Source organism: Phyllostomus discolor, chromosome 8 (assembly GCF_004126475.2).
Source record: "Phyllostomus discolor isolate MPI-MPIP mPhyDis1 chromosome 8, mPhyDis1.pri.v3, whole genome shotgun sequence".
NCBI classification, from domain to species: Eukaryota; Metazoa; Chordata; class Mammalia; order Chiroptera; family Phyllostomidae; genus Phyllostomus; species Phyllostomus discolor.
Window position 1 is genome coordinate 43,902,021 of NC_040910.2, and position 25,317 is coordinate 43,927,337.

Here is a 25,317-nt window from a genome sequence, read left to right on the forward strand (position 1 = left end):
GTACTTCAAGTACATCAGCTGAAGCATTAGCTGATTGCTTCACATATTTTGAGTGCTCTGCACATTTCTTGATTGACATTAATGATGTGCCCCGGTCAGCCCCAGTGACTGACAGGACAATGACAGAGTGCATGCAGTAGGAAAACAGCACATTTGTGTTGGACGGGCCCGAGGGGTTCAAAGGAGGACGCCTAAAATGCAACACGGACATGCAGGGTACATGGGCTGTACAGGTGATGTTACATGGTAGACCCAGGAGTGAGAGGTAAGGGTGGTGGCTTGGGTGCACTGTTGGAATAAACCAAAGTCTGTGGGAGAGACCATTCTGACAGAAATGTCTAGTGTAGAAAGGCTTCTGCTTATAAGGGGCCAGTAAGCCTGATAATCAAATAAATGTAATTGGTCCCAAAGATTGGGAATTAAATCTAATGTTTTAAAGAGAAAAGTATTTATAAAGAAGGAAGGTTCATGGCAGAAGAGGGAAGTCTCTTGAATTTTGTGGAATATTTAGGTTACAGGCCTCTTACAAATCATGTGTGCTCCTAAGTTAATGCCAGCATATAGTAAGCAATATATAGTAAGCAATTTAAATTGACTTATTGCCTTGAGCAATGAAATGAGCCTCTGCAGTTTATGTGAAAAGTTGGGGTGGCCTTGATTCGTCCTTGGGTATCGTGAGTTATTCTCAAAGTTCCCTATGCCAGAGGGGGAGACCTTGGATAACGAGTTGTTGCTGTACATGGGACCACACAGATAGGTCACTGGCAAGAGCACAAAAAAAAAAAAACCCAAAACAAACTTGTAAAATGTGCAGATGCGTTCAATTGTTGGCCAGGGAATTCTCCACTGGTAGCACAATTGACTAATTGTGCAGCTTGACTAATGGATCTGATGCTTGGGTCCAATCTTTGATCAGGGATGGCCTGATTAGGGATGGAACACAGCACCTCTGTGGTGGACTCCATCAGATATGGTGACAGCACACTGTCTATAAAGTGTACGAACTCCCTGGTTACTCATGTGATTCCAAGTGACAAAGTGGCCTGTGTGTCTAAGGACGGGACCTCCTCTGGAACAGGTTGCATCATTGTGATGGGAACACAATTCCTCCTGTAAGCTGGATATCCCAGAGGGGCCAGTGTTTGCTCTGCCCTGAAAGTGTCATTACATTTTCAGTGAGGAGCCTCTGGTTAGCAAGCCTCAGGGGTCTTGCATTCAGGAACCAGCATAGAATGGAAAGTTGGCTGTGGAGAGTCATCACCTCAGGCCCTGAAAGCAGGGCTCCACTCACAAAAAGACCTGCCAGTTGCCAGCAGCGCTTTTCTAATTGTGGGTAGCACCAGCTGAGTAAAATAGTTTTTGGTACCAGAATACCTTGGGTAGTTTCGTCTGCCACAGGTGGTTTAGAGACACTTGGGTGCATCATAGGAGGCTGCTAATGCCTTTGTAATAGAGAGTAAGGAGATGATAAGGGAGTGACTGGTACTTGGACAGGTCTTCGGCGTCTGGCTTTCCCATTCAACATCAGTAAATTTTTAAGTATTATGTGAAAGTAAGCAAGCAGATCTCATAAATAGGCAATCACTGTGGACTCTGTGAGTAATAGAATGGGCCCATGACACAGCTTCTGCCAACTGCCTCTGTCACTCTCTCCATCACAACCCCAGCTCAGAGAAATTTTCCAGAGGGGGATACACATGGATTTCTGATGTTTCCAAGTGAGTAGGCACGAATAGGCTTGAGATGAAAACAAAGAGCTGGAGATGATCTGTGGAGGTGACAGAAGGAAACGATACTGATGCATGTGACTGAGGACGTCCCCAGGCAGAGCCCACATGGGATGCACCTTTAAGCTTCAGGACCACAGTGCATCCAGAGATCTGTCCGAGGAGCCTGGTTTGAACTCCAGGACGGGTTCTGGGAGCCCCGTCACTTCACTCCTGGTTATGTGCGTGAGATGTGGGCAGCACAACCCTAGAGGGTGCTTTCTCAGTTAAGACAAGGCTGCAAGGAAGACCTAGTGGGAACTGAATCTTCCTCACAGACCTTTAATTTTTCTCAGAAGGATCCCACAGCTGTGGAAAGAAGCAAACACATAAAAATCAAGGTTTGCCCTGGCTGGTGTGGCTCAGTGGATTGAGCACCAGCCTGTGAACTAGGGGGTTGCCGGTTCAATTCCCAGTCAGGGCACATGCCTAGGTTGCAGGCCAGGTCCCCAGTGGGGGGTGCATGAGAGGCAACCACACATTGATGATTCTCTCCCTCTTTCTCCCTCCTTCCCCCTCTGTCTGGAAGTAAATAAAATCTATTTTTAAAGAAAATCAGGGTTTAAGAGGGCTTCACATTCTCCCAGGATATGAAAGCAAGTGTTACTTGTGTGTGTGTGTGCGTGTGTGTGTGTGTGTACTTTCACAAATGTATGGCGATGCCACCATCGAACGATGGTGTATGTATGCCTTCAGCCCAGGATAGCACCCTTGTGGTGCTGATCTGAACAAAACCCTTCCACATGGTTTTATTTAACTCTAAAAATATGAAAAAGATGTAATTTCCTTTGTTCTTTAATAGAACTTGAAGCTGTTACCTGTATTTTCCAGCCTTGTAGAAAATGTGCTGGGAGTCCGAGTATACAAAAATGAATCCTATAAATAGCAAAATGGGCTGTGGGGCTGTGTGGATCATTGAAATAAAGGTCTTCCAGACATTCCTGCAAGAAAAAAAGCATTAAACATTTCCCATTTTGCCCGGGCCGGTGTGGCTTAGTTGGTTGGGCATCGTCCTGCAAAACAAAAGGTCGCTGGTTGGATTCCTGGTCAGGGCACACGTCTGGGTTGCAGGCCAGTCTCCAGTTGGCACACACACAAGAGGAAAAAGTGATCATTTTCTCACACCTCGATATTCCTCTCCATCTCCCTTCCCCTCTCTCTAAAAGTAGATAAAATCTTAAAAATTTCTCATCTCTCCTATTATACTCAATTTTAATATTACTCAAAATGAGAGTGTCTCTCTGAAAGACACCCCGGTAGTTCCTTGGATGACTGCCTTTACATATCCCCATCACTTTATGGCGTATCCACTGGGGAATCACAGCAGAGCTGCACACATGCCAACCTATGTGTACACTCGGGGTGGGCCAGAACACACAGATGAACGTGACTTTGCAGCTGGGAGGACTCCATGCACTAATGGTGTACACAAGGCGTCAGTGTGTACAGAAGCAACATGGAAATGCAAATGCTGTAACATTTTAATTTTTAAAGATAAATGAAAACTGTCTTAAATTACATTGTCAAACACAGAAAGATACCACAAATATCTGTGGCCAAAATCAAGTTCCAGAGAGCAATGTCCAAGCTCATGACCACATGATAATACACAAAATCTGTGATGACAGAAATGAAGATAGGCCGTGGCTACATCTTCATCTTTATGGGAAATCATGATTGTTAACCAAGGAAATCAGAAATTCCATGTTGTGCCCTCCGTTTACTTCCGTGTCCAAGCACTTCCTGAAAAAGTGGTTAAGATATATTACACGTGCAAATGCAAATTACCAATAATGGCATCCTCACTCACGAAGGCTCTGACCCTCATAGAAAGGAAATGTATACACTCCACCCTCCCTATTATGTCACATCATTTTTTACTTTCCTTCAAAGACCATATTCCCATCTGATAAACTAAAGCTTTACCATTTGTTATCCATTCTTTTCCCCAAAACCAGTAAGCACCAGGACTGCAAAAACATATGTCACATGTCACTACATCCAAATCCTAAGGGCCTTGACTGTTTGTGCTGAATCGGGCACGACAGCTCGAAAGTGCAGCACAGTGAGGGATGGCGGTACTAACAGCAAGAGCACAGCCTCTGCGCAAGAGAGGCCTGATGAGACCAGTGATCCTGTCTTTCTCCCTTGCCAGGTTTGTGTTCTCTCACAGCTTACCTACACTTAGAGGCCTCGGTTGGGTCATAAAGGTACATTAAAAACATTACGTAATACACTAGAAAGTGAATACTTTACCTGAAGTGCTTATGGTAAATGGTGCAATATATCATGGGAAACACATCAGTGTTTAGCTAACAAGTACTAAAGGCACAGCTGTTTTGGAGGATTGGTAACTGGCCTGCTGTCTTGGTAAGGCCAAGTCTTACCCTATTGAAGAAAGAAATGCCACATACTTCCTTCTTCAAAGGTAGCCAGTGACCATGATGGACGAGGGCAAAAATATGTGTAATTTGTAACCATGTAAAAAAAATGGTAAAAGTGACAATTTTAAAAAAGATTTTGTTTTTGGAGAGAAGGTAAGGGAGGTAGAAGGAAATGGAGAGAAACATTGATGTGGGAGAGAAACATTGATCTGCTGCCTCCCGCACCACCCCCCGCAACCAGAGACCGAGCCCACAGGCCAGGCCTGTGCCCTGACTGGGACAACCGGCAACCTTCACTTTATGGGATGATGCCCAAACCACTGAGCTACCCACACCAGTCAGAGCAAAAGTGACAATTTTAAATCATAAAAATAACCAACATTTCTCTCTTCTTACTAATACAACTAGGGCTTCTTACAAATTAAGCTTAGCTCCACTACCATGTTTTGCCTTCTAGGTGGTAAGGTTCATGATTACCACTAACATAATGACTTTATCTCCTCAACTCACAGCATTCAATATACAAAACTGTCCTGGTGCCTTGAAGAGCCATCAAGCCGTCTATCACAGGCCACATCTTGTCAAAGGCCTGCACAGCCTTTTATGCTGCACCCCACAGTCGAGCCACCGTGTGGCTTGTTATCATTAGAATTCACTGCACTCCATCTTCGACTACAGGCACCGTTCTGCTCCACCTGCAGGTCACTGGCACCAAAAACCCATGGCTTAAGGTTTCAGTATTAAGAGTGAATGAAAATTAGTGTCACAATAAAAACTGCAACTATCAAAAAATAAAACAAAATATGCCTGAGGAAAATTTGCCTGTATTTGAAAATAGATGATAAAATTGACTAATAATGTATAATGATTAATTGCAGGAAATTACAAAATTTACTTGGAAATCCCTAATTATAATGAAACATTTTAACATATCCTTTCAGGAAATGAAGAACAAAACATTTACTAGCACATGGCTGAGAAAAGTTAGTATTTTTATTAAAAACCTACAGAAGTGTTCATTTAACAAAAAGTGCACATACTTTTGGTCACATACAATCAAACATAACTGAAAACACACTGAGGGATTACACGCAGCTACAAGGAACAGGAAACACGCACAGCCTCCCCACAGGAGGGAGGTGCTGGATCTCACATGGAGGGGCAGGTCAAGGCAGCCACTGCCCACGCAGCAGAGGCGGCAACACTGTAAATATCACGGTGAGTCAGGAAAGTCCACTGGACAGCACTGTTCACAGCATAAGGTGTTTCCTATATGGACTAGATCTTACAGATAGGAGTAGGAAGTCTGACTCAGTTTTCTGGTGGACATAAGAGGGCTTACAGAAAAATCCAAACTGAGAGATCTTTGAAGTGGATGTTCTGAAGATATCGGTAGAAAGCTATACCTCTCAGAAAATGGATATTGGACAGTTGGTGAAGGTTTTGATGATAGTCTTGATCAACAATCAAAGAATCCAAAAAAATGGACTGGAAGATGTAGTCCTTGAAGCACCTATGTATCTATCTGTCCAAATGGTGGCTCTAAAATCTGACTAATGCCCTTTTTTGTCTTGCTTTCCAAATTTAATGCAAGTGAGGGTATTAATGAATTCTAACATAAAACCATAAAGGAGATGGATTCTGGAAAACCAAGTTCCTAACATTACCTACACTTCCAACCTAAGATTTTGTTGCCCTATTACAGATCCCTCTTCTTAAATCAAAGTGAATTCACCAAACAACAGTCAGAAGGAAAAACAAAAAGCAAAGGAAAAATGTAAAAAGAATATTCACATGAGAATTTCATAAAATTGCCATATTTAAAATTTATTCTAAATATTCATCAGTATAAAAATGGAAAAAAACCCCTCTTATACCCATCACCCTGGAAAAGGCGCTTTGTCAGAGGAAAAGGCAGAATACAAAGGGGACACCAAAAACCTGAAATTTATTGATAAAAAATTGTGTATTTATTCTGATGTTTAAACTCCAGTCACCTTCAAAGTCCTCTCCATTGATGCAATACACCTTTTGAGATCTTTTTTTCACTGCTCAAAACAGTTTTTGAATTAGTTGATTTTGATGCCGTTTGGAGCTGCCATTTTTTTTCACTTCTTACACATCAGCAAACGTTTCCCTTTGAGGACTTTCTTCATCCAGGGAAACAAACAAAAAAAAGTCACCAGGGGTAAGATTGGGTAAATAAGGAGGATGGGCCATGGGAGTCATGCCATATTTGGTTAAAAACTGCTGAACAGTGTGGTGTGGGTGAGTGTACTTGTAAATCACCCATCATGAAATAGGTAAATGCACCTAAAGAGTCTTCACAAACATTCTGAAGCTTAATGTAACCTCTCACCACAGTGCTAGCTGGTACACTGATACAGATGGGTTCCTAGAACATTCACTAGTGGGGGAAGACTGTACTACAAGGAGCCGCCCACCCTCTAGAAGATGATTGCGGTTTTTTGGGGGGTCCCCCCTCATCCATCTATATATATGGATGGTGATATCTCTCATATATATATATATATATATATATATATATATAGAGAGAGAGAGAGAGAGAGAGAGAGAGAGAGAGAGAGAGAGAAAGAGAGAAAAATAAGCTAGGAATATAAAGGGTTGGTACAAGGCCACTAAGAAAATTGAACTACTAAACTCCTTTTTAAAATGACCCCTTAACACAGAACAATGAAACATTATAAAAAAAAAAGTAACCTAAATACATATAAGACACACATTTTAAATCCTATGGATCTAACAGGTTTCAAAATGGAGAAAAATATTAAACGTTTTAAGAAAAAAGCACTATTAATTTTATGTACTTATTGTTGAAAGACAACTCTCAGAATTATCTCACCTGAATATTCATTTCTGAAGGTAATTAGTAGAAATCCAAGGTCCAGTAATGCACTTTAAGAGGTTTAATAAACACAATGTATTTACAACTTCAAAAAGAACTTTTTCATGTTGAAAGTTTGCTGGATTAATTTCTGTTAAGCGTTCTCATTTTCCTTACATGTTTTATTTCTCCTGCATGGGAGTTTTCACATGTAAGGATGAGGGCCAATTCAAGTCTTTGCCATGCTGTTTACATTCAAGAGGTTTTATCCAGTGATCCCTTTCATGTGTTTGAAAGGAACGGGGAAAACTGAAGCCTCTCCCACATTCTACACTTGTATATGGTTTCTCCCCAGTGTGCATTGTCAGGTGTCTTCGGAAGTTTGTGTGATAACTGAAGGCTTTTCCACACTGCTTACATTCATAGGGTTTCTCTCCAGTGTGAGTTCTTTCATGGATTAGAAGGTAACTGAGATACCTGAATGCTTTACTACATATTTTACACACATAGGGTTTCTCTCCAGTGTGAGTTCTTTCGTGTGTTCGAAGATAACTGGGACATCTAAATGTTTTACTACATATTTTACATTCATAGGGTTTCTCTGTAGTGTGAGTTCTTTCATGTATTTGAAGATAACTAGGATACCTGAATGTCTTACTACATGTTTTACATTCATAGGGTTTCTCTCCTGTGTGATTTCTTTCATGTATTTGAAGATAACTAGGGCATCTAAATGCTTTACTACATATTTTACATTCATAGGGTTTCTCTGCAGTGTGAGTTCTTTCATGTCTTCGAAGATCACTGAGACACCTGAATGCTTTAATACATATTTTACATTGATAGGGTTTCTCTCCAGTGTGACTTCTTTCATGTGTTTGAAGACTTTGATAACATCTGAAGGCTTTTCCACATTCCTTACATTCATAGGGTTTCTCTCCAGTATGAGTTCTTTTATGTTTTCGAAGGTAACTGAGACAGCTGAATGCTTTACTACATATTTTACATTCATAGGGTTTCTCTTCAGTGTGAGTTCTTTCATGTACTTGAAGATAACTGGGATACCTGAATGCTTTATGACATATTTTACATTCATACGGTTTTTCTACAATGTGAGTTCTTTCATGTTTTCGAAGATAACTGAGACAACTAAATGCTTTACTACATTTTTTACATTCATAGGGTTTCTCTCCAGTGTGATTTCGTTTATGTGTTTGAAAACTTTGATAATATCTGAAGGCTTTTCTACATTCCTTACATTCATAAGGTTTCTGTACACTGTGAGTTACTTCATGCATTCGAAGAGAACTAGAAGTACTGAAGGCTTTCCCACACTGTTTACAATCATAGGGTTGCTCTCCATCGTGCGTTCTTTCATGTGATCGAAGTGAACTTGAACAACTGAAGACTTTTCCACATTCCTTACATTTATAGGTTCTCTCTCTATTGTGATTTCTTTCATGTTGTTCGAAGCACTGCAGATAACTAAATGCTTTCCCACACACCTTGCATTTATATGGCTTCTTTCCATATTTCAGATGCTCATATTGTTCAGAGTGACATATAGTGAGTCCATCAAGAGATAAATGATACACAAAGGCTTCTCCACATGAACTGAGCTCATATAATTTTGCTCCAGTAGGTTTCTTCTTCAGATTGAAATTTGAAATAAGGTTGAAATTTTCTTCACATTGACTGTCCTCTTTACTTTCACAGAGTTTCTCTACCATATGACTTCTATAAAAAACAAGAAGCATATTATTAGTGATTCCTTATTAATGATTTTATATTCATCATATTTACTATGATTGGTAGGAAAAGTGTAAGTATTCTGTCTTGTCTAAATTGTCTGAAATTAAATGTACTGAATGCTTTCCAGGAAGACTTCACCCATGCTATTATCAAACTGTGATATTCATATATGGGGTTTATTAATACTGTTTCCAAGTGAAAAAGTTTGCAAACACTGAACATGTATGTTACATTTTAAGAAAGCATTTTTAGTAAAAATTTTCTAAGAAAGACATGTTAAGCAGGGTTTATTAATTTTGTTTGTTTTTTAAAAAAGTTTCATATCAAATGAGAATTCTCACATGAGATACTGTTTCTATTGTGCAGCTCACCTTAGTTTTTCCCCCTGCTTTTTGTATTGATCTTCAATGTCAGGATCTTTCCATTTCTCCCCTAAAATTCAGAAGCAGAAAAATGATTCTAAAGCATTAGAATTATGAAAAAAATTATTAGCTTCTAGATCTATGATGAGCTGTTACCACACCCAGTTTATTTACCAGTGTCTGCCCTTCCCACATTCCACAACATGGAACAATGTCGATGAACAAGAAACACTTGTTTTCTGTTGACAATTGAAGGAATGTCCTCATCCTTACCTATGGAGGCCAGGTTCCTAAAGGTTTCCCTCATCACATCTCTGTAGAGCTTCTTCTGTGCAGGCTGCAGTAAGGCCCACTCCTCCAGACTGAAGTTCACAGCCACATCCTCAAAAGCCACTGAGTCCTGAAACATCCCAAATACGTGTAGAGCAGGATGTGTGAGACTGACAGGATTGGATGCCTTGGCTCCATTTATAGGAAGGTTATGTATGATCCTTTCGTCTCCAAACATCTCATCTATGACATGATCATCAAAAACTTATTCTCTGTTCACAGTTTCTTTCTCATAAATTTAATACCATCATTAACACATGGAAATTACACATTTTTACTGGAATCACTTTACATCTTATGTATCTTCAATGTCATGGTTCTGAGCATATAGGAAAGTAACTGAAATGATATACAGATAAAAAACATATAGCTCTGGCTGGTGTGGCTCAGTAGATTGAGTACCGGCCTGTGAACCGAAAGATCTCCAGTTCAATTCCCAGGCAGGGCACGTGCCTGGGATGCGGGCCAGGTCCCCAGTTGGAGCATGTTAGAGGAAACTGACTGATATATCTCTCGCACATTGTGTTTCTCTTCTTCTCTTTCTCCCTCCCTTTCCCTCTCTCTACAAATAAATAAAGAAGATATTTTTAAAAATGCATCTTTTTAAGACCATCAATTCCTCATGAAAAAAATTTTTCATTTTCTTCCTTATTACCCATTTACAGCCCTCCAGGAGGCAGAGGGTAAAATCCATATTAAGTTTTAATGAATAAAATATAGTGAAGAATTGGAAGCTTTTCTTCTCACCCCATCACCAAACACATGAGTCCACGAGACTCATAGAAATCAACTTTGAACAAAGCCAGCTGACAATGGTTGTCCTAAAATTCTCCAGGCCTTTACCAGTAATCAGGCAATATGCCCCAAATATGCTTGTGGAGAGTGATCACTTTTAACCTGTGTTTTATTTATCACAGACTGAGTTCTTTCTTTCTCTCTCTGTCTAATTTAATGAAATTGGAAAGTTACTTAGAACTTACAGCTCAGACACAAGGAAGAAGGCATGACAAGACTATAAAATCCCCGTACTCATGTGCTCAGGGCTGCTTCCAGCCAAATTTGAGAACACACAGTGAGATAACAGGCCGGGAAAGCTCTTTACCATCAAACTATAACTGGGTACCTGGGCCTTGTTGACCTTGCAGAACAAGTTAAGAGCTGCAAGGAAGTTCAAGGAAGTCCACATGGGTGGTTGGTGAGTTAGCTCACAATTGTAGACCTTGTAAAGGATGCAATAGTGCTTTCCTCCAAAAAACCCACAAAATTTTCATTCTCCAATTTCATGAGGAAGCGTTTACCAACAAGTCACTCTAGAAAATTTGTCACTAGTATATCTACTATGAAATGTTAAAAAATTCATGATAAACATGGAGGATTAAAAAAGGAATAAAGATAAAACATCTTTTATTTCTTATCATGTAACACACGGTAACACATGGCACTTTATTTAAAATAATATTAGCAATAATGTAATAGTAATATTAGTAAAAATGCTTATGGGTAATTGAAATCAACAACAGCAGTGTGACAAGGGACAGTAATGGGATAAGTGGGAATAGTGCAGTTTGAGGCACTTGCACAACAAGCAAAGTGGTACAGTGTGACTTGACAGAGCACGAAGGTTAGTTATAAATGTGTAGTCAAAACTCAAAGACAACAAATTAAAAAGCTCTTTTAATGTGTGACTGATATGCTATGAAAGAAATGAAAAATTAGGTAAAATGCTTAATTAAAGCCAAAGAAGGCAGAAAAAAGATGGAAGACAAACAGAAACAAAGGACTAGGGCACCAAATAGAAAATAGTAAAAGGTTTGGTAAATACTAATCCAACTGTACCAATAATCACTTTAATCATCAATGATCTCAACATAATTAAAAGATACAGTAGTTAATGTCAGATTTTTAAAAAATCACATTTATATACCGTCTACAAGAAATCCACTTTTTATTTTTTCTTAAAGATAGATTGGGAACAGAATGTCACTTTATTTTTTCACATATTAACAATCATTTTTCTAATGTTTACTGCAGCTAGGCACCATGGTGAGTGTTTACTTGATCTCACTTAACCCTGAAGATTTACATAGGACATGCAATTGCGTAACTCTTCCCATTTTAAAGAAACCCAGCTGCAGAGTCCATTTGCCTAAGGTTACCCCACAGATGATATAGGAGACAGAATTTGGACCTAGGTCTTCTGTGTCCAGTGCTGTACTTGCTCCTTCTAGCCCAGTCATCCTCAGGATGTTTTTAGAAGAAGCACCAAAGAACACCCTATTCCAGTGCCCCCATGATGGAGAGCATGGTATCACGGACAGAGGGGAGGGCCATCGGAGAGGGGGGTTAACAGACTTCTTCCTTTCTCTGTGGCTTTGCAGCCCAGTCACAGTCCCCTGCCCCCAACATTCCCTGGTCCCTCTACCCTGTGATATCACAGACAGCCTCCTCTGTGCTCTGTCAGCTGCATGAGTGAGGCTCAAATGTTAGATCTGAGAGCAGGAGGGAGTGGTTGTCTTGTTTCTAAAGGGAAACTGTCTCCATCATTCCTTGACACCTTTTGCTTTGCTCCAAGGTAAGTTCACTTTAACTTACCTTGACCCTACTGTTTTTCTCTCTGGGTCCCAGTCTCTCTACCTGTGTTGAAAGACCCTCCAGGGCTCCTCCAGCTCCAGAGGAAGCATACCTGTCTGACCTTGTTGATTCTTTTGGTTCTGGTTGAAGTCCAGTGGAGTCACTGGAGACCTGAAGTTCACAGCTGGTAAGGGACAACCCAGGTCCCTTTCCTTGGCTTCTGCTTCCATCTAGAGGAGGGCACTGGCAGTGCAAGAAGCCCACCGCCACCCTCCTTAGTAAGCATCAACTCTCCATGTTTGTCAACATGGGCATTCGTTTATTGAGCCTTTCCAATGTGCCAGAAAGCTGTGCTAAGCACTTTCCATCATTATGTAATCCTCACAACCACCTTCTAGGGTAGACACTATTACTACCATTCCCATTTTACAAATTGGAAAACTGAGGTTCAAGGAAGTAAATTCTAAATTTACTTAATAGTAAAGTAAATATGTAATATTTACTTTGTTATAGTTAATATGTAATAGATATTTAAGAATTATACCCAAAGAATATATAAGTACTACACAGCTCTCCCTAAGAACCTTTGCATTTCTTGAAGAGGGTTCAAAAATCTTTGCTATAAACACTCAGAAGAGAAAGTGGTCTCCTTCCCACTTTTTCTCATGAAAAGGAAATCCACTTTAAATATAAAGCTGTAGATAGATAAAAAGTAAAAAGTGGAGGAAAATATACCACACCAACAGTAATCAAAGGACAGCTCGCATAGGTATGTAAATTAAAGACAATGAAGATTTCAAACCAAAGAAAACTGAGAGGTAAAGAGGGGCATCTCAGAATGATGAAGGGGTCCCTTCACCAAGAAGGCACAGTAATTCCTTATATGTATGTACATGACAACACAGGTGCAAAACACAAAAGGCAAGAGCTAGTAAAACACAAGGAGAAATATTGTCTTCATCTACTCCTGTGGCTGGAGACTTTAACACCGCCTCATCATGAATTATAAATTCCAGTACAGAGAAAATCAGGAAGGACAGAGTGGAACTGGGCAGCTCTATAAAACAACTGGATTTAGTTGTAATCTGTGGAATACTTCACACAACAACAGCAGAATACACACTCACCCAAGACATCCTGGGACATAAAACATACCTTAAAAATTTGAAAGAACAAAAACCACACAAAATATGCTCTTAGGCCACAGAGAAATTAATCTAGAAATCAGTAACAGGAAGAAAGTGGAAGAACTCACAGCAAGAGATAACAACTCCTGGAATAATGAGAGAGCACACCAAGAATCAAGGATACACAAGTCAATTGCTTTCCTATGGACTTCACAGCTATACTCAAATGATCTTGACAAAGGAGGAAAGATGATTCATTGGAAAAAGAAAGTATTTTAAACAAATAATGCTGGAAATAATGGATATCCCCATACAAACACACTCACAGAACAAATGTAGAAACAAGCCTTATACCTTTCACAATAATTAACTCAAAACACACCAGAGATCTACATGTGAAATGCAAAAGTAATCAACTCCTACATAACATGAGGAGATCTTGATGCAAATAAAAGAACAATGAGGTATCGCTGCACATTTATTAAATGGCTGAAATTCAAGATACAAATACTTAGAATACCAGATATTGGTCGAATTGATGGAATTGAAGGTGCAGGTAATCCTCCTTTACTGCTGGTGGGAATAAAAGTGGGCATATCTACATTGGAGATGGGAACTTCCATTAAAAACAAAAGCATTTACATTCCTTAGAATAGACCTAAATGAACTGAAACCTTATGTTCACACAAAAACCTGTACATGAATATGTGTAGGCCCTTTATCTATAATTGGCATGAATTAGAGTAAGCAGGACATCCTTCATGAGGCAATCAGTGGCAAATCCATGCAATGAAATACTGTTCAATGATAAAAAATGATGTATTAAGATAGGAAAATACATGAAGAAACCTTAAAAGTGCATTGCTAAATGACAAGGCTATGCACTGTATGACTGTGAGAATGACACGGTCTGGAAAAGACGAAACTATGAATCAATAAACGAAGTCTCTGGGTTTGAAGGATTTAAGGGCTGGAACGAGAAATGAATAAATAGGTGAAGCAGAGAAGATTTCTGGAAAGTAAAACTACAGTACATGGCATAAAAATAATGGATACACGTGGTTGTACATTTGCCCAAACCCGATAGATCCCATAACAGAGTCAAGCTCACATAAACTGTGAAATTTACTGCATCAGTATTGGCTCAGCAATTGTAATAAATGTACCACAGTCATACAAGATTTTTTAAAAAATAGTGCAAACAGTGTGGATACACAAGGGTTATGAACTCTCTGTGTCCTCTGATCAAGTTTTCTGTAAACCTAAAATGGCTTTTAAAAAACTGAAGTCTGTCAAACACTAGAAAAAGAAAAATGACAGACTCATTACAATTCATTCCAGCGAGTGACATAATTTAAACAGGCCATGTATCATTAACTTATCTTTTCTACATAAGAAAGCACTCCATCATTTAACCCTACTAAATGATATAAAAATGCAGACCAAAGTTGAATGAGCTGATGCATATAAGCTCCCAGTCCAAGAATCTGTTTAAAATTCCAGCATTTGCCCTGGCCAGTGTGGCTCAGGTTGTTGGAGTATTGCCCTGTAAACCTAAAGGTTGCCAGTTCAATTCCTGGTCAAGACACATGCCTAGGTTGTGGGTTTGATCCTTGGTTGGGGTGCATACAGGAGACAACCAATTAATGTTTCTCTGTTTTTTCCCCTCTCTTTCCTTACCCTTCTTCTCTCTCTAAAAGCAATGATAAAAATGTCCTTGGGTGATAATTTTTAAAAATTCAGATATTTAATAGTAACATAAAAAATCCCATTTGTATAAAAAGTAAAATAAATAAAGGCAGACCATAAATTTATAAATCTCTAACTAAAAGGACAAAAAGCATCATGACAGTTTTCTCTCTACTATATTTCACAGTGAGAATATTTTCAGGAATGAGTAAGATATTTTTTTAAAGATTTCATTTATTTTTAGACAGAGGGGAAGGGAAGGAGAAAGAGAGGGACAGATGCATCAGTGTGTGGGGTACCTCCTGCTGGGGACTTGGCCCACAACCCAGGCATATGCCCCAACTGGGAATTGAACTGGTGACCCTCTGGTTTGCAGGCCAGCACTCAATCCACTGAGCCACACCAGCCAGGGCTAGGAATGAGTAAGATATTATAATGCATTACAGGTTTGCAAATAAGCTCTGAAATGGACTAGGAATTACATATATTTATGTAACCTCTGATATGTTTCTTCATATTATTGAAAATAAATATTCAATTGTTTTTTTCCCTCACTTCCATAAAATAGGAGTTCATTTACCTTAGGAATAGTATAGCCTTTTTCATGTCATTCTCTAGGTGCAAAAGGTGCTATCAGGAAGGCTGTGGTAAAATTCCTTAAGCCGAACCTCTGATGTTAGGTGTGCTTGGGGGAATGGAGAGGGGAGTCTGGGTCTTTGCTGGAGCATGGAGAGGCAGAGAGAGCTGCAGCAGACGACTGGTGGAAAAGCTGCCTGGTCAATAGGATGTTAGCTTCCATCAGGGTGGATTTGTGGGAAATGGAAGCACTCCCCAACTCTCAGAAATATCATGGAAGTGAAACTGAATAAAGCTATTTGACTGTCTGTAGACAATACTGGTTGAATATTATAGCGAAGAGTGTTAAATAAATATTCAACTGAGTAAAAAAACAAAAACAAAAGCAAAAAACTCTCAGCCTGATTCAGCTTAAGATCCTGACTCAAATGAACCCCCAATTCATTTTTTAAAAAATTTTCTTTGCCCTCGCTGGTGTGGCTCAGTGGATTGAGTGCTGGCCTGTGAACCAAAGGGTCGCTGGTTTGATTCCCAGTCAGGGCATATGCCTGGTTTGCCAGCCAGGTCCCCAGTGGGGGGCAAGTGAGAGGCAATGACACATTGATGTTCCTCTCCCTTTCTTTCTCCTTCCTTTACCTTCTCTAAAAAAAAATAAAATGTAAAAAAAATTTTTTTCTTGAACTCCTCAATCCATAAACACTTTGTCCATGAGATAGAAGATCTGATCTTCACAGAATTTCTCACTGTGCAAAAATCACACTCTGGCTGTACCTATACTGTAGATGCAAAAATCAAACATAAGATCTAAAAATGTCTAGGCCTAAGGAAACCACAATTACAACCAACAAAAGGGTATCATCCCCCTCCCCCATGTGCACGTGCGCCCCAACTTTCCAGGGCTGCAGCTTCTCAGTGCACAGGCTCCTTTGTGGTGGGTGTGAGCAGGTAAGACACCACCAGGGGATGCTCTCCAGGTGGAACCACTGCACCTTCAAGTACTTCCCTTTTGTAAAAAAAAAAAATAATAAATGGAACCACATCAAAATGGAGCTGCCATCCCAGAGGAACTGCCTTGCATGTCTTATACCTCAGACCTTGGAGTGTCAAACAAGGCAAAATAACCTTTGGACAGGACCTAAAGCATCATGTGTCCCAAAGACCTGTTTGCAAGGACTGATGATGACCTTACTGAAAGTTTAAAACACTATGTTATGCCATGTTGACCAATAGAAGGACCTTGCTTCTATTGATGTAATTGTTCCCCTTCCTTTTCTCATAAATACCTCTTGCCTTTATCTCCTAAGTGGAGCATTATTTGGGCTTGTGTCTGAATCACTGCTTCCCAAGTAGCTATTCTTATTAATCTCAAATAAATGCCTTTTGCCACTCATTTTGAAAGACGTTTTGTTTGTTTGTTTGTTTGTTTTCTAGGCGAGCACTTCACAGGCTCAAAGGAACCTTGGCTTGAGTCACTGACCACAAACCTCTGCTTCACACTGGATTTACTTTAGACAACCATTGATATTTTAAATGACACAAACCTAGAGTTTGAATAATCCATCAAAATTACTTAAACCAAGTATTTATGCAGAGAGGAAGAAAATTGTAAAGGTCTTTAGTAGTTCAACTAAAACAACTTAAATCTCTCTCTCTTTATATATATTTTAAAGAGATGCCAGTTAATTATATTTCCTGTGAAACTTAACTACACATGCTCAGGGACAGCAAAAAAAGAATCACATTAAAATAAAAAGTAATACTGGAATATTTTATTTTTCCTTAATTCATGTCTTTCACACCTGTTTGGAACTACTTTATATTGTTTCAAGCTCTGTTGATTAAATATATTTTACCTAAATAAGTTAATAAATGTTTTCAAGTGATAAACCCAGGGAGGGGCAGTGCTGACAGGAGAGAACACCCAGGAAAGTTTCTGAAGAGGAACCTCCACCCAAAGGACTTCCGTAGGATGTCTGCGCCCAGGGAAGCTCCTGGGGGAGAGGAACCAGGATTTCATGCAAATGTCTTCCAGGTGGTTCTTGTTTAGTTTCCTCCCACGCAAAATATCTACGAATATATATTTAAAAATTTTTCATTTATTTATTTTTGGGGGGAGGGGAAGGGAGGGAGAAAGAGAGGGTTAGAAACATTAATATAAGAAACACCTATCGGTTGTCTCTCCAACACTCCCCTACCGGAGACTGAACACGCAACCCAGGCACGTGCCCTGACCGGGAATCCAACTGGCGATCTTTCGCTTTGCGAGAGGACGCCCAAACACCTGAGTCACGCCGGCTAGGGAAAAAATAGAAATCTTTTAAAAAGAGCATTTACAAAGCTCTGAGGGAGAAAGATAAGCAATTGGAATGTTGGGTCTGTTTGAAATGCACCCCATTGAACAAATAATTGATAAGAGAGAGGAAGTTGGCTTAGGGAATGGCTGCAGGAACTGGAAATTCAGGGACTTATTGCCACCCCTAGGAAAAATGGGGTGGGAATAGGATTATGGATTTTAGACTCTGCTTCCCAAACATTTGGAAAACTCAGGAGAAAGAGAGCCCCCCCCACCCCGGGAAGGGACTGGGGACCCCACAGACCTCAGCTGCTCCCACACACGAGCCCCAGAGCCCGAGTCACGACTGCCCCGGGTCACGCTCCCGGTAGTCAGCGCACCACCTGGGGAGACGCGGGGCCGCGGACGCAGAGCTGCCTAGAGAGGATCCGAAGTCAACGTCGCCGCGCAGTGACGGGACTGGATGCCCGGGGTCCCGGCTGCCGGCCCAGCACCCTCGCTGAGAGCCGGAGGGGACCGAAGTCCAAGCGGCGCCCCGAGCAGAGGCGGAGTCCAGGGGCGGACTCCGGACTTTACCGGGGGGAAGCCGGGACTCCGCCATAGCAGGTTCCTACCAGCCCGTCTTCCCCGGCTCCCCACCTCAGAGCAGCGCACTCACCATTTCTAGGTTTCCTGGGTGTCCTGAGTCCTTCCTACGACCCTCGCGTTCAGTGCAGACCAAAATGTGACAGAAGCTGTGACAGAGCCACTAGTGACCGTTAAGGGGAGGCGACACCGGACTCAGAGCAGAGCTGGATATGTCCACGCCAGAGCTAGATATGTCCACGCCAGAGCTAAACACGTCCACGCCAGAGCTAAACATAACCCCACCCACCTGCCTCAGCGGCGCCTCTGATTGGACAGTTCCTAAGGCCGCTCCCTCTCGTGCCCGAGAGACAGTTTGCAGGGAGGACCCTGACCTTCTGAAACCACTTTAGCCTGTGTGCAGTACCCGACCTAGCATAAACAGATCTTTTCTAGTCCTGAGGCTTTCGTATTGTTTCTCCCCAGCTCTTTGCGAAGGCGAGAGCACAGTTGTGCACAGGGAATCCTGATTTGGTTTTCAGATACAGCAAGTTAGTACAGGGAAGAGGGTGATCCAAGCCAGGTCACACTGGAACTAGAGGGTCTTTCTTATATGCTCCAGGGGTCAAGGGCTTGGCGGTAAGGCTGTGAGTCCACTCAGGGAACTCTGACCCTGTTTAGAAACACAGACACTTAATGTGAAGAGTCTGGCTCCATTTTAGTCTTTGATGCTTGCAACCCTGGAGCCTCCCACCCATCCCTGCCCCACCTCCACTCATTTGGTTCTTAAGAGAAAGAATCACAAAGCACTTGACTGGTGGGGAGCTGGAAGCCCGAGCCTGGGTGCAAGGACACTTCTCAATCTAAACACAGGGTGTGAGATGTGCTCATTACATCCTCAGGTGTACATTCTACATTAGAAGAAAATTTAAATCAGTTTTTGCCTGTGTTCCTAGGGAACTTTGAAATGCAAACAATGTAATATCTGAAAGATAATTGATTCTTATTATTAATTATTAAAGAAAAACAATAAATGATTATGTAAATGTGGGATGCATTTGGAAACTTTTCTCCACATAGCTGTATTGTGGTGAAATTGACCAAAAATTGTCTATATTACAACGTGATTTGATATACGTATACTGGCAACACAATTTTGTATTCCCAGCAACTTTGCACAAGGGTGTTTTCACTTTGTTGCTGGTGTCCTTTGAAGCACAGAAGTCAGTAATTTCATGAAGTCTAAATTACCTAGTTTTTCCCCATTATTTCTCTTTGTGTCATATCTAACAATATTTTTCCAAATCCAACATCAGGAATTTTCTCCTATGTTTTATCTGAGTGTTTTGTAATTTCACCTTGTGTTTAGGCCTTTGATCCATTTGGAGTATTATTAGAGTGGGTGGTGTGATGTCAAAGTACAACCCATTTCTTTTGCATGTGAATATTCAGTTGGCTTAGCAGCGATTTATGAGAAAAAATATTCTTTTCCCATTTTGGTACCACTATCAAATTTCAGTTGACCATAGATATAAGGGTTTATTTCTCAAATCTTAATCTATTCCACAGATCTGTATGTTTATTCTTGTGTCAGTACAAGACTTACCTTGATTCTCTTTGGTTGGTACAGTGTTTTGAACCAAGATGTTAGTCCTATTGCTCTGTTTCCTTAATCAAGAACAGTTTGGTAATTCTGGTTGATTCATAATTCCATATAAATTTATAGAACAGTTTTCCCACTTCTATAAAGATTACAGCTGGGGTCACAATAGATATTGTCCTGAATGTCTGGGATAGTGTTGTCATCTGATTCATGAAATTCAGATGCTTTTCCCATTTATTTATACATTATTAATTTATTTCAACCATATTTTGCAGTTTGTAGAATATTTGCTTCCTACTTTTCTCATTAAATTATTTAAGTATTTATTCATTTTGATTATATTGTAAATGCATTTCATTTGTAAATTTTATTATCAGACTGTTTACTGCAAGTGTAAAAATATTTAATTGGTTTTTATATTTTGATCTCCAAGCCTACAAACTTTTTGAACTCAATTACTAATTTCAATAGTCTTTTAAGAGTTTTCTCTATATAAGATATCTCACCTGGCAGTAAAGATAGTTTTGCATCTTTGTAACCAAACTGCATGCATATTTCTCTCCTTAAAATGGTCTGGCTAAAATCTTCAGACAACTGTTGAGTAGCAGTGACAGGTTAGACATGCTTTGTTCCTTACCTTTAGGGAAAAGCATTTAGTCTTTCACAGTTAAATATAATAGTAGCTGTGGGTTTTCCACAGATGCTCATAATGAGGTTTGGAAATTTACTCCCATTCTGGGTATGCAGAGTGTGTTAATTATGAAAGAGTACTGCATTTTGTCAATTATTGTCTTTGAGTCTATTGAGAGGGTCTTGCCATTTTTCTTTTTTAATCTAGTGGTTTATTACCTTAATGGATTTTGAGATGTTAACCCAAACTTTCCTTCCTGGAATAAATCCCATTTGCTCGTGGTGTATCATTTTTTGTATATTTTGCTGGATCATGTTTGCTAGAATTTGTTGAGGATCCTTATTTACAAAAAGAATAGGTATGTTAGGTTTTTTTCTGTGATAACTTGGTAGTTTTGGAATCAGAGTAATAATGGCCTTGGGAAAAAGTGTGAAGGGTTGTCTCCATTCAGGGTTTTTGTTGTTGTTTTTGTTTTTTGAAAAGTTTGTAAAGAATCAATACTAACCTTTAGAAGTTTTGGAGAATTCTATTTATGTTGAAGCCATCTGGGCCTGTGCTTACTTTGTGGGTGTTCTTTTGTTTACTAATTCAACCACTTCACTTTTATAGTTCCATTTAGATTTTCTGTTATTTTAAAATTATTTTCAGTGGTTTGTTTCTCTTTAGCTTTTGTCCATTTTATCTCAGATACTGAACTGTTGCATACAATTATTGAATTCCTTTATAATTCTCTTATTTCTGTAGTGTCAGTAGTTATATCCCATTATCTTCCTGATTCTTTAAATTTGAATCTTCCCCCTTTTTCTTTAGATCAACCTACTAAAGATTTGTCAATTTTGTTTTGCTTTCCATAGAACCCATTTCTGGTTACATTGATTTTCTATATGTTTTTAAAATTTCCTCTTTTGTTAATTTCTGCACTAATTTTCATTATTTCCTTTTTCATTCTTTGGGTTTGGTACCATACCTTTTCAAGTCTGTTAAGGCAAAAGTTTAGGTTTGATTTGATATTTTTTCTTTGTTAATATTTGCAAAAATGAAATCTATTTTGTTTTAGATACAGACCATAAACTTTGACCCTTTTGGCTTGCTACAATGTCTCTCAATATCTCTGCTGATATTTTTCACTTTCATGCATATTTGCCTGATGTTTGTATAATCTCTACAGCTTTCAGGTGGGTGCTGTTCATAGATGTATCTTTCCCCTGCTTTTACTTTTTAGCTATTTTTAGAGAGAGGGGAAGGGAGGGAGAAAGAGAGGAAGAGAAAATTGATGTGAGACAGAAATATCAATTGGTTGCCTTCCATACCTGCCCCAACCAGGGACTGAACCTGCAACCCAGACATGTGCCCTGACCTGGAATTGAACTCACAACCTTTTGGTTTGCAGGACTACACCCAACTAACTGAGCCACACTGGCCAGGGAATAGCTTCTCTACGTTTACTTTTAACCCACTTGTATCTTTAATTCTAAAATGTGTTTCCTGTGCATAACATACATTTAAATCATGGTTGTTGTTGTTGTTTAATCGGAGGTAACGACCTCTGATTCCTCTTGTTAGGATTATGTAATTCATTCGCATTTGGTATCATTGATAGAGTTTCAAGTACATCTGCCGTTTTATTTCTTGTTTTCTTCAGTTCTCATGTTGTTTTTAGTTTCTCTAGTTCTTCGTAGCCTTCCTTTGCATTAACTAAATTTTTTTTACTGTAGCATTTAAATTTTTAAATGACTTCACTGTATTTTGGAAAGTTTTTTAGGGGCTGCTGTTTAACATACACCATATTTTGCCATGTATAATGGGCACTTTTTGCCCAAATTTTTGAGGGAAAAATAAGGATGCACATTATACATGAGTAGTACTAATTCTGTATCTATATAAATGTCTTTAATTCTTTTATTTATGCTTATGCATTAAAAGTATAACTCTAGAAAGCAAGAATGATATCCATATGCAAAATAATACCATGGAATACAATAATTAGTTTTGCATATAAATAAAAAATTGATTTAAAAAATTAAAATGAAAGATTTTTTTCCTGAAAGTTTGAGCCAAAAACGTGGGTATGCATTATACACAGGAGCACAGATTTCAGATTTTTCCTAGAAGATCGTCATGGTGTTGGAACCAGGAACGGCCCTCCAGCTGTGCCTGGGAGAGGAGGCTCTTGTTCTTACCCTGCAGAAAGCTACAGTTCACACTCAGCAATGAGGTTTAATATTTTAAGACATCATTATACACATGTATAATTTTGAAAATCACATTGAATTTTGAAAGTCAAAAGAAGTCATTCAGAAATCTGAGTTCAAGGCCATCTGCTCAGCAGGAGCAGCTGTTGAAATGGACTCTGAGATTCTCCTCTGGCCTCTGCCTGTTCCATCTAAGTCTCCTGGGCAGTGTCTGCTCCTCTTCTGGCATCCAGGCCTTGGGTGGGGGGGGTAGTTGTCAAGGCTCCGCGGACCATGGCAACCACCTGCACCCCAACCCAGAGAGTCCCATCCCTCCCAGTTCCACCCCAGATCTCAGGAAGCCTGAGGAATACTGGCCTCAAACCATGAAATGGCCCCACCGATCTGTGGTCTGGCCCCGTCTCTTGCATGTGTGATGGGGGTCCCATGCACAATAAGCTTCCAATATTTCAAAAGTTTTGGCCATTCATTTATTTATCATAAGTTACAGAGTGCTTTCAACATTCAGGCAGGTACCACTCTGCCCTCAGAAGCTTACAGGCAATGCGAGAGAAATTTAAAAAATTATAATATAGAGCAAAGAGTTTGAGACATGCCTGGTGTTCCAAGAATTTTTCAAACATTAACTCTATAATTCTTTTTACAAGCTCACAGAGGGTATGCTTATTATTGTCAGATGGAGAAACAGAGGCACCAACCACACTGCCCTAAAACCTCACACCAGAAACTGTAAGTATTTAACATATTATAGCCTGGCCGGGTCGCTCCGTTGGTTGGAGCATCGTCGGTGTGTGTCAAGGTTGTGGGTTCCGTCTCCAGTCGGGGCATGTGCAAGAGGTGGCTGCATGGTTGAGTGGAGCAGCAGGTCAACGTCTTTCTCTCTCTCTCTTTCTCTCTACCTTTCTCTCTCTCTCTAAGATCAATGAAAAAAACTAACAAAAAATGTCTCATAGCTTCTGTGACTCAGGGATCTGGGCACAGCTTAGCAGGGTACATCTGACTGACCTAAGGTATCTATCTACATGATGCTGTGGTCTCAGCTGAGCTCTGTCGGGGTTGATTTGCTCCCACACTCACACATGGGTTGTTAGGATTCAACTGGGACCGAGACGTCAGTTTCTGCCGGTCAGTTGGCTGGGCACTCTCTCAGTTCTGTCCTGCAGGCTCTCTACATGGAGCTCAAAATACTGGTGCTTTCTCTCCCAATTCCAGAAGTATAAGAGAGGAAGAGGGAGGGACGGGAAGGGGAGGGAGGGAGAGAGGGAGAGAGAGAGGAACTCAAGGAAGCAAGTAAGAGGGAAGTGAAAAATTGAACATGACACACACCACCTTGGCTGTATTCTGTTGTGCAGAAGCCCATTACTAACTACTTAGTGGTGACACAGAGATGTGCACAGCAAGAGGCAGGGGCTACTGGAAGCCACTGTGGAGCCTGTGTGCCACGTAGGCCCACGTGAGGCACGAGGTCTGATTCCACATATAGCAGGAGACCACAGGAAATGTTATGGCATGGATGATCCCTTCTGAATTTTCATAGTTTCAACCCTTAATAGATGCAGGCCTTAAAATGTGACCCAGAGGGGTGTGATATCCCCAAGAGCAGACAGCTGAGACTCAGGCCTGTTTTAAGTGGCATTCCATGCTCCATCCGACCTCTTCCTGTAATTCTTCCTTCTCTGTTTTTGCATCAGACACAGGTGACACCATCCCACAGGACAAACAAAGAGATCTGAACTCAGCTCTACCTGCTTGAAGCTGGAACTCAGGTTACGTTCCCGGGGAGCTATGGGGAGGGCTTGTTGGATGTCTGTTTGCAGTTATAGAGATGACCTGAGTGAGGCGTCTGAGCAGTCACCAGCCCAGGGGGGGCTCTGAGTGGGTCTGATCGAATGAAGGGGCCCAGGTAATAGACTCTTGAGAAAGGTGTCCTCATATCCTTAGTGACAGAACAAAACAGAAGTTAGAACTCTGGTAACCAGGCACCCACGTTCTAGAGAAAGGCCCCTCTCTGGTTCACTTGACTGGAGGCGGTTGAGAGCACAGCAGCATGCTCTCCAGTTACCTCCTGACTTTGCGAGGCTGTGGGTTCTGGAAAGCTGATAATGAAAGCTGTTCCATCCACTGTAGACAGTGGCTCTGGCCTCCCCTCCAACATCTCCAATCACTCTGCAGGGTGAACCCTCAGGTAACAGGGTAGCCCAGGGCAGGCCAGTCCAGGTCAGGTCACAACTGTGACACTGCATTAGCAGCTACACCCCCTTGTCCCTTTTTCTGTGTGCGTTGGGTTATGGAAAAGGCGGCAGGGGGCTTCCTGGGCAGGAGTAAGTTGTTAGGTGTTGGAAGCTTGGTTGGTCCATCAAGTGTCCATCCCAGGTCATGGCTGGTAACATGAGAAGGTGAGTGCTGAGGACCAAACTCATCTACTCATTTGTAATTCTGGGCCCTCTGGGTGTCATTCGTTCCCTCCCTGGCTGCCCTTCTGTGCCTGATCTGGGAGCAGAATTTGTGGTAGGACTTCTTACTGCGGTGATGCCCAAGCCAGCTCCTGATGTCTTTCGGCCTGCATACTGGGCACTGTTTTTACAGAGCTCCATTCAGGAGATCCTGGAGGAGCTGGTCTGAGGTGAGAGTG

The 25,317-nt window shown here is 40.6% G+C and overlaps 2 protein-coding genes across 2 annotated transcripts in view; one reads left to right on the forward strand and one right to left on the reverse strand.

Moving 5' to 3' along the window:
- Nucleotides 1–25,317, forward strand: part of LOC114503488 (zinc finger protein 709-like) — a 155,543-nt gene that overhangs the window by 77,149 nt on the left and 53,077 nt on the right. The gene's annotated exons all lie outside the window — the stretch shown is intronic.
- LOC114503283 (zinc finger protein 709-like) lies at nt 5,957–18,524 on the reverse strand. The gene is made up of 4 exons (XM_028520785.2): nt 18,354–18,524; nt 9,383–9,509; nt 9,119–9,179; nt 5,957–8,732 (listed from the first exon to the last, which is right to left on the reverse strand). Exons 1-4 carry the CDS (start codon nt 18,354–18,356, stop codon nt 7,178–7,180), a joined length of 1,746 nt encoding a protein of 581 aa, XP_028376586.1. The 5' UTR covers nt 18,357–18,524; the 3' UTR covers nt 5,957–7,177.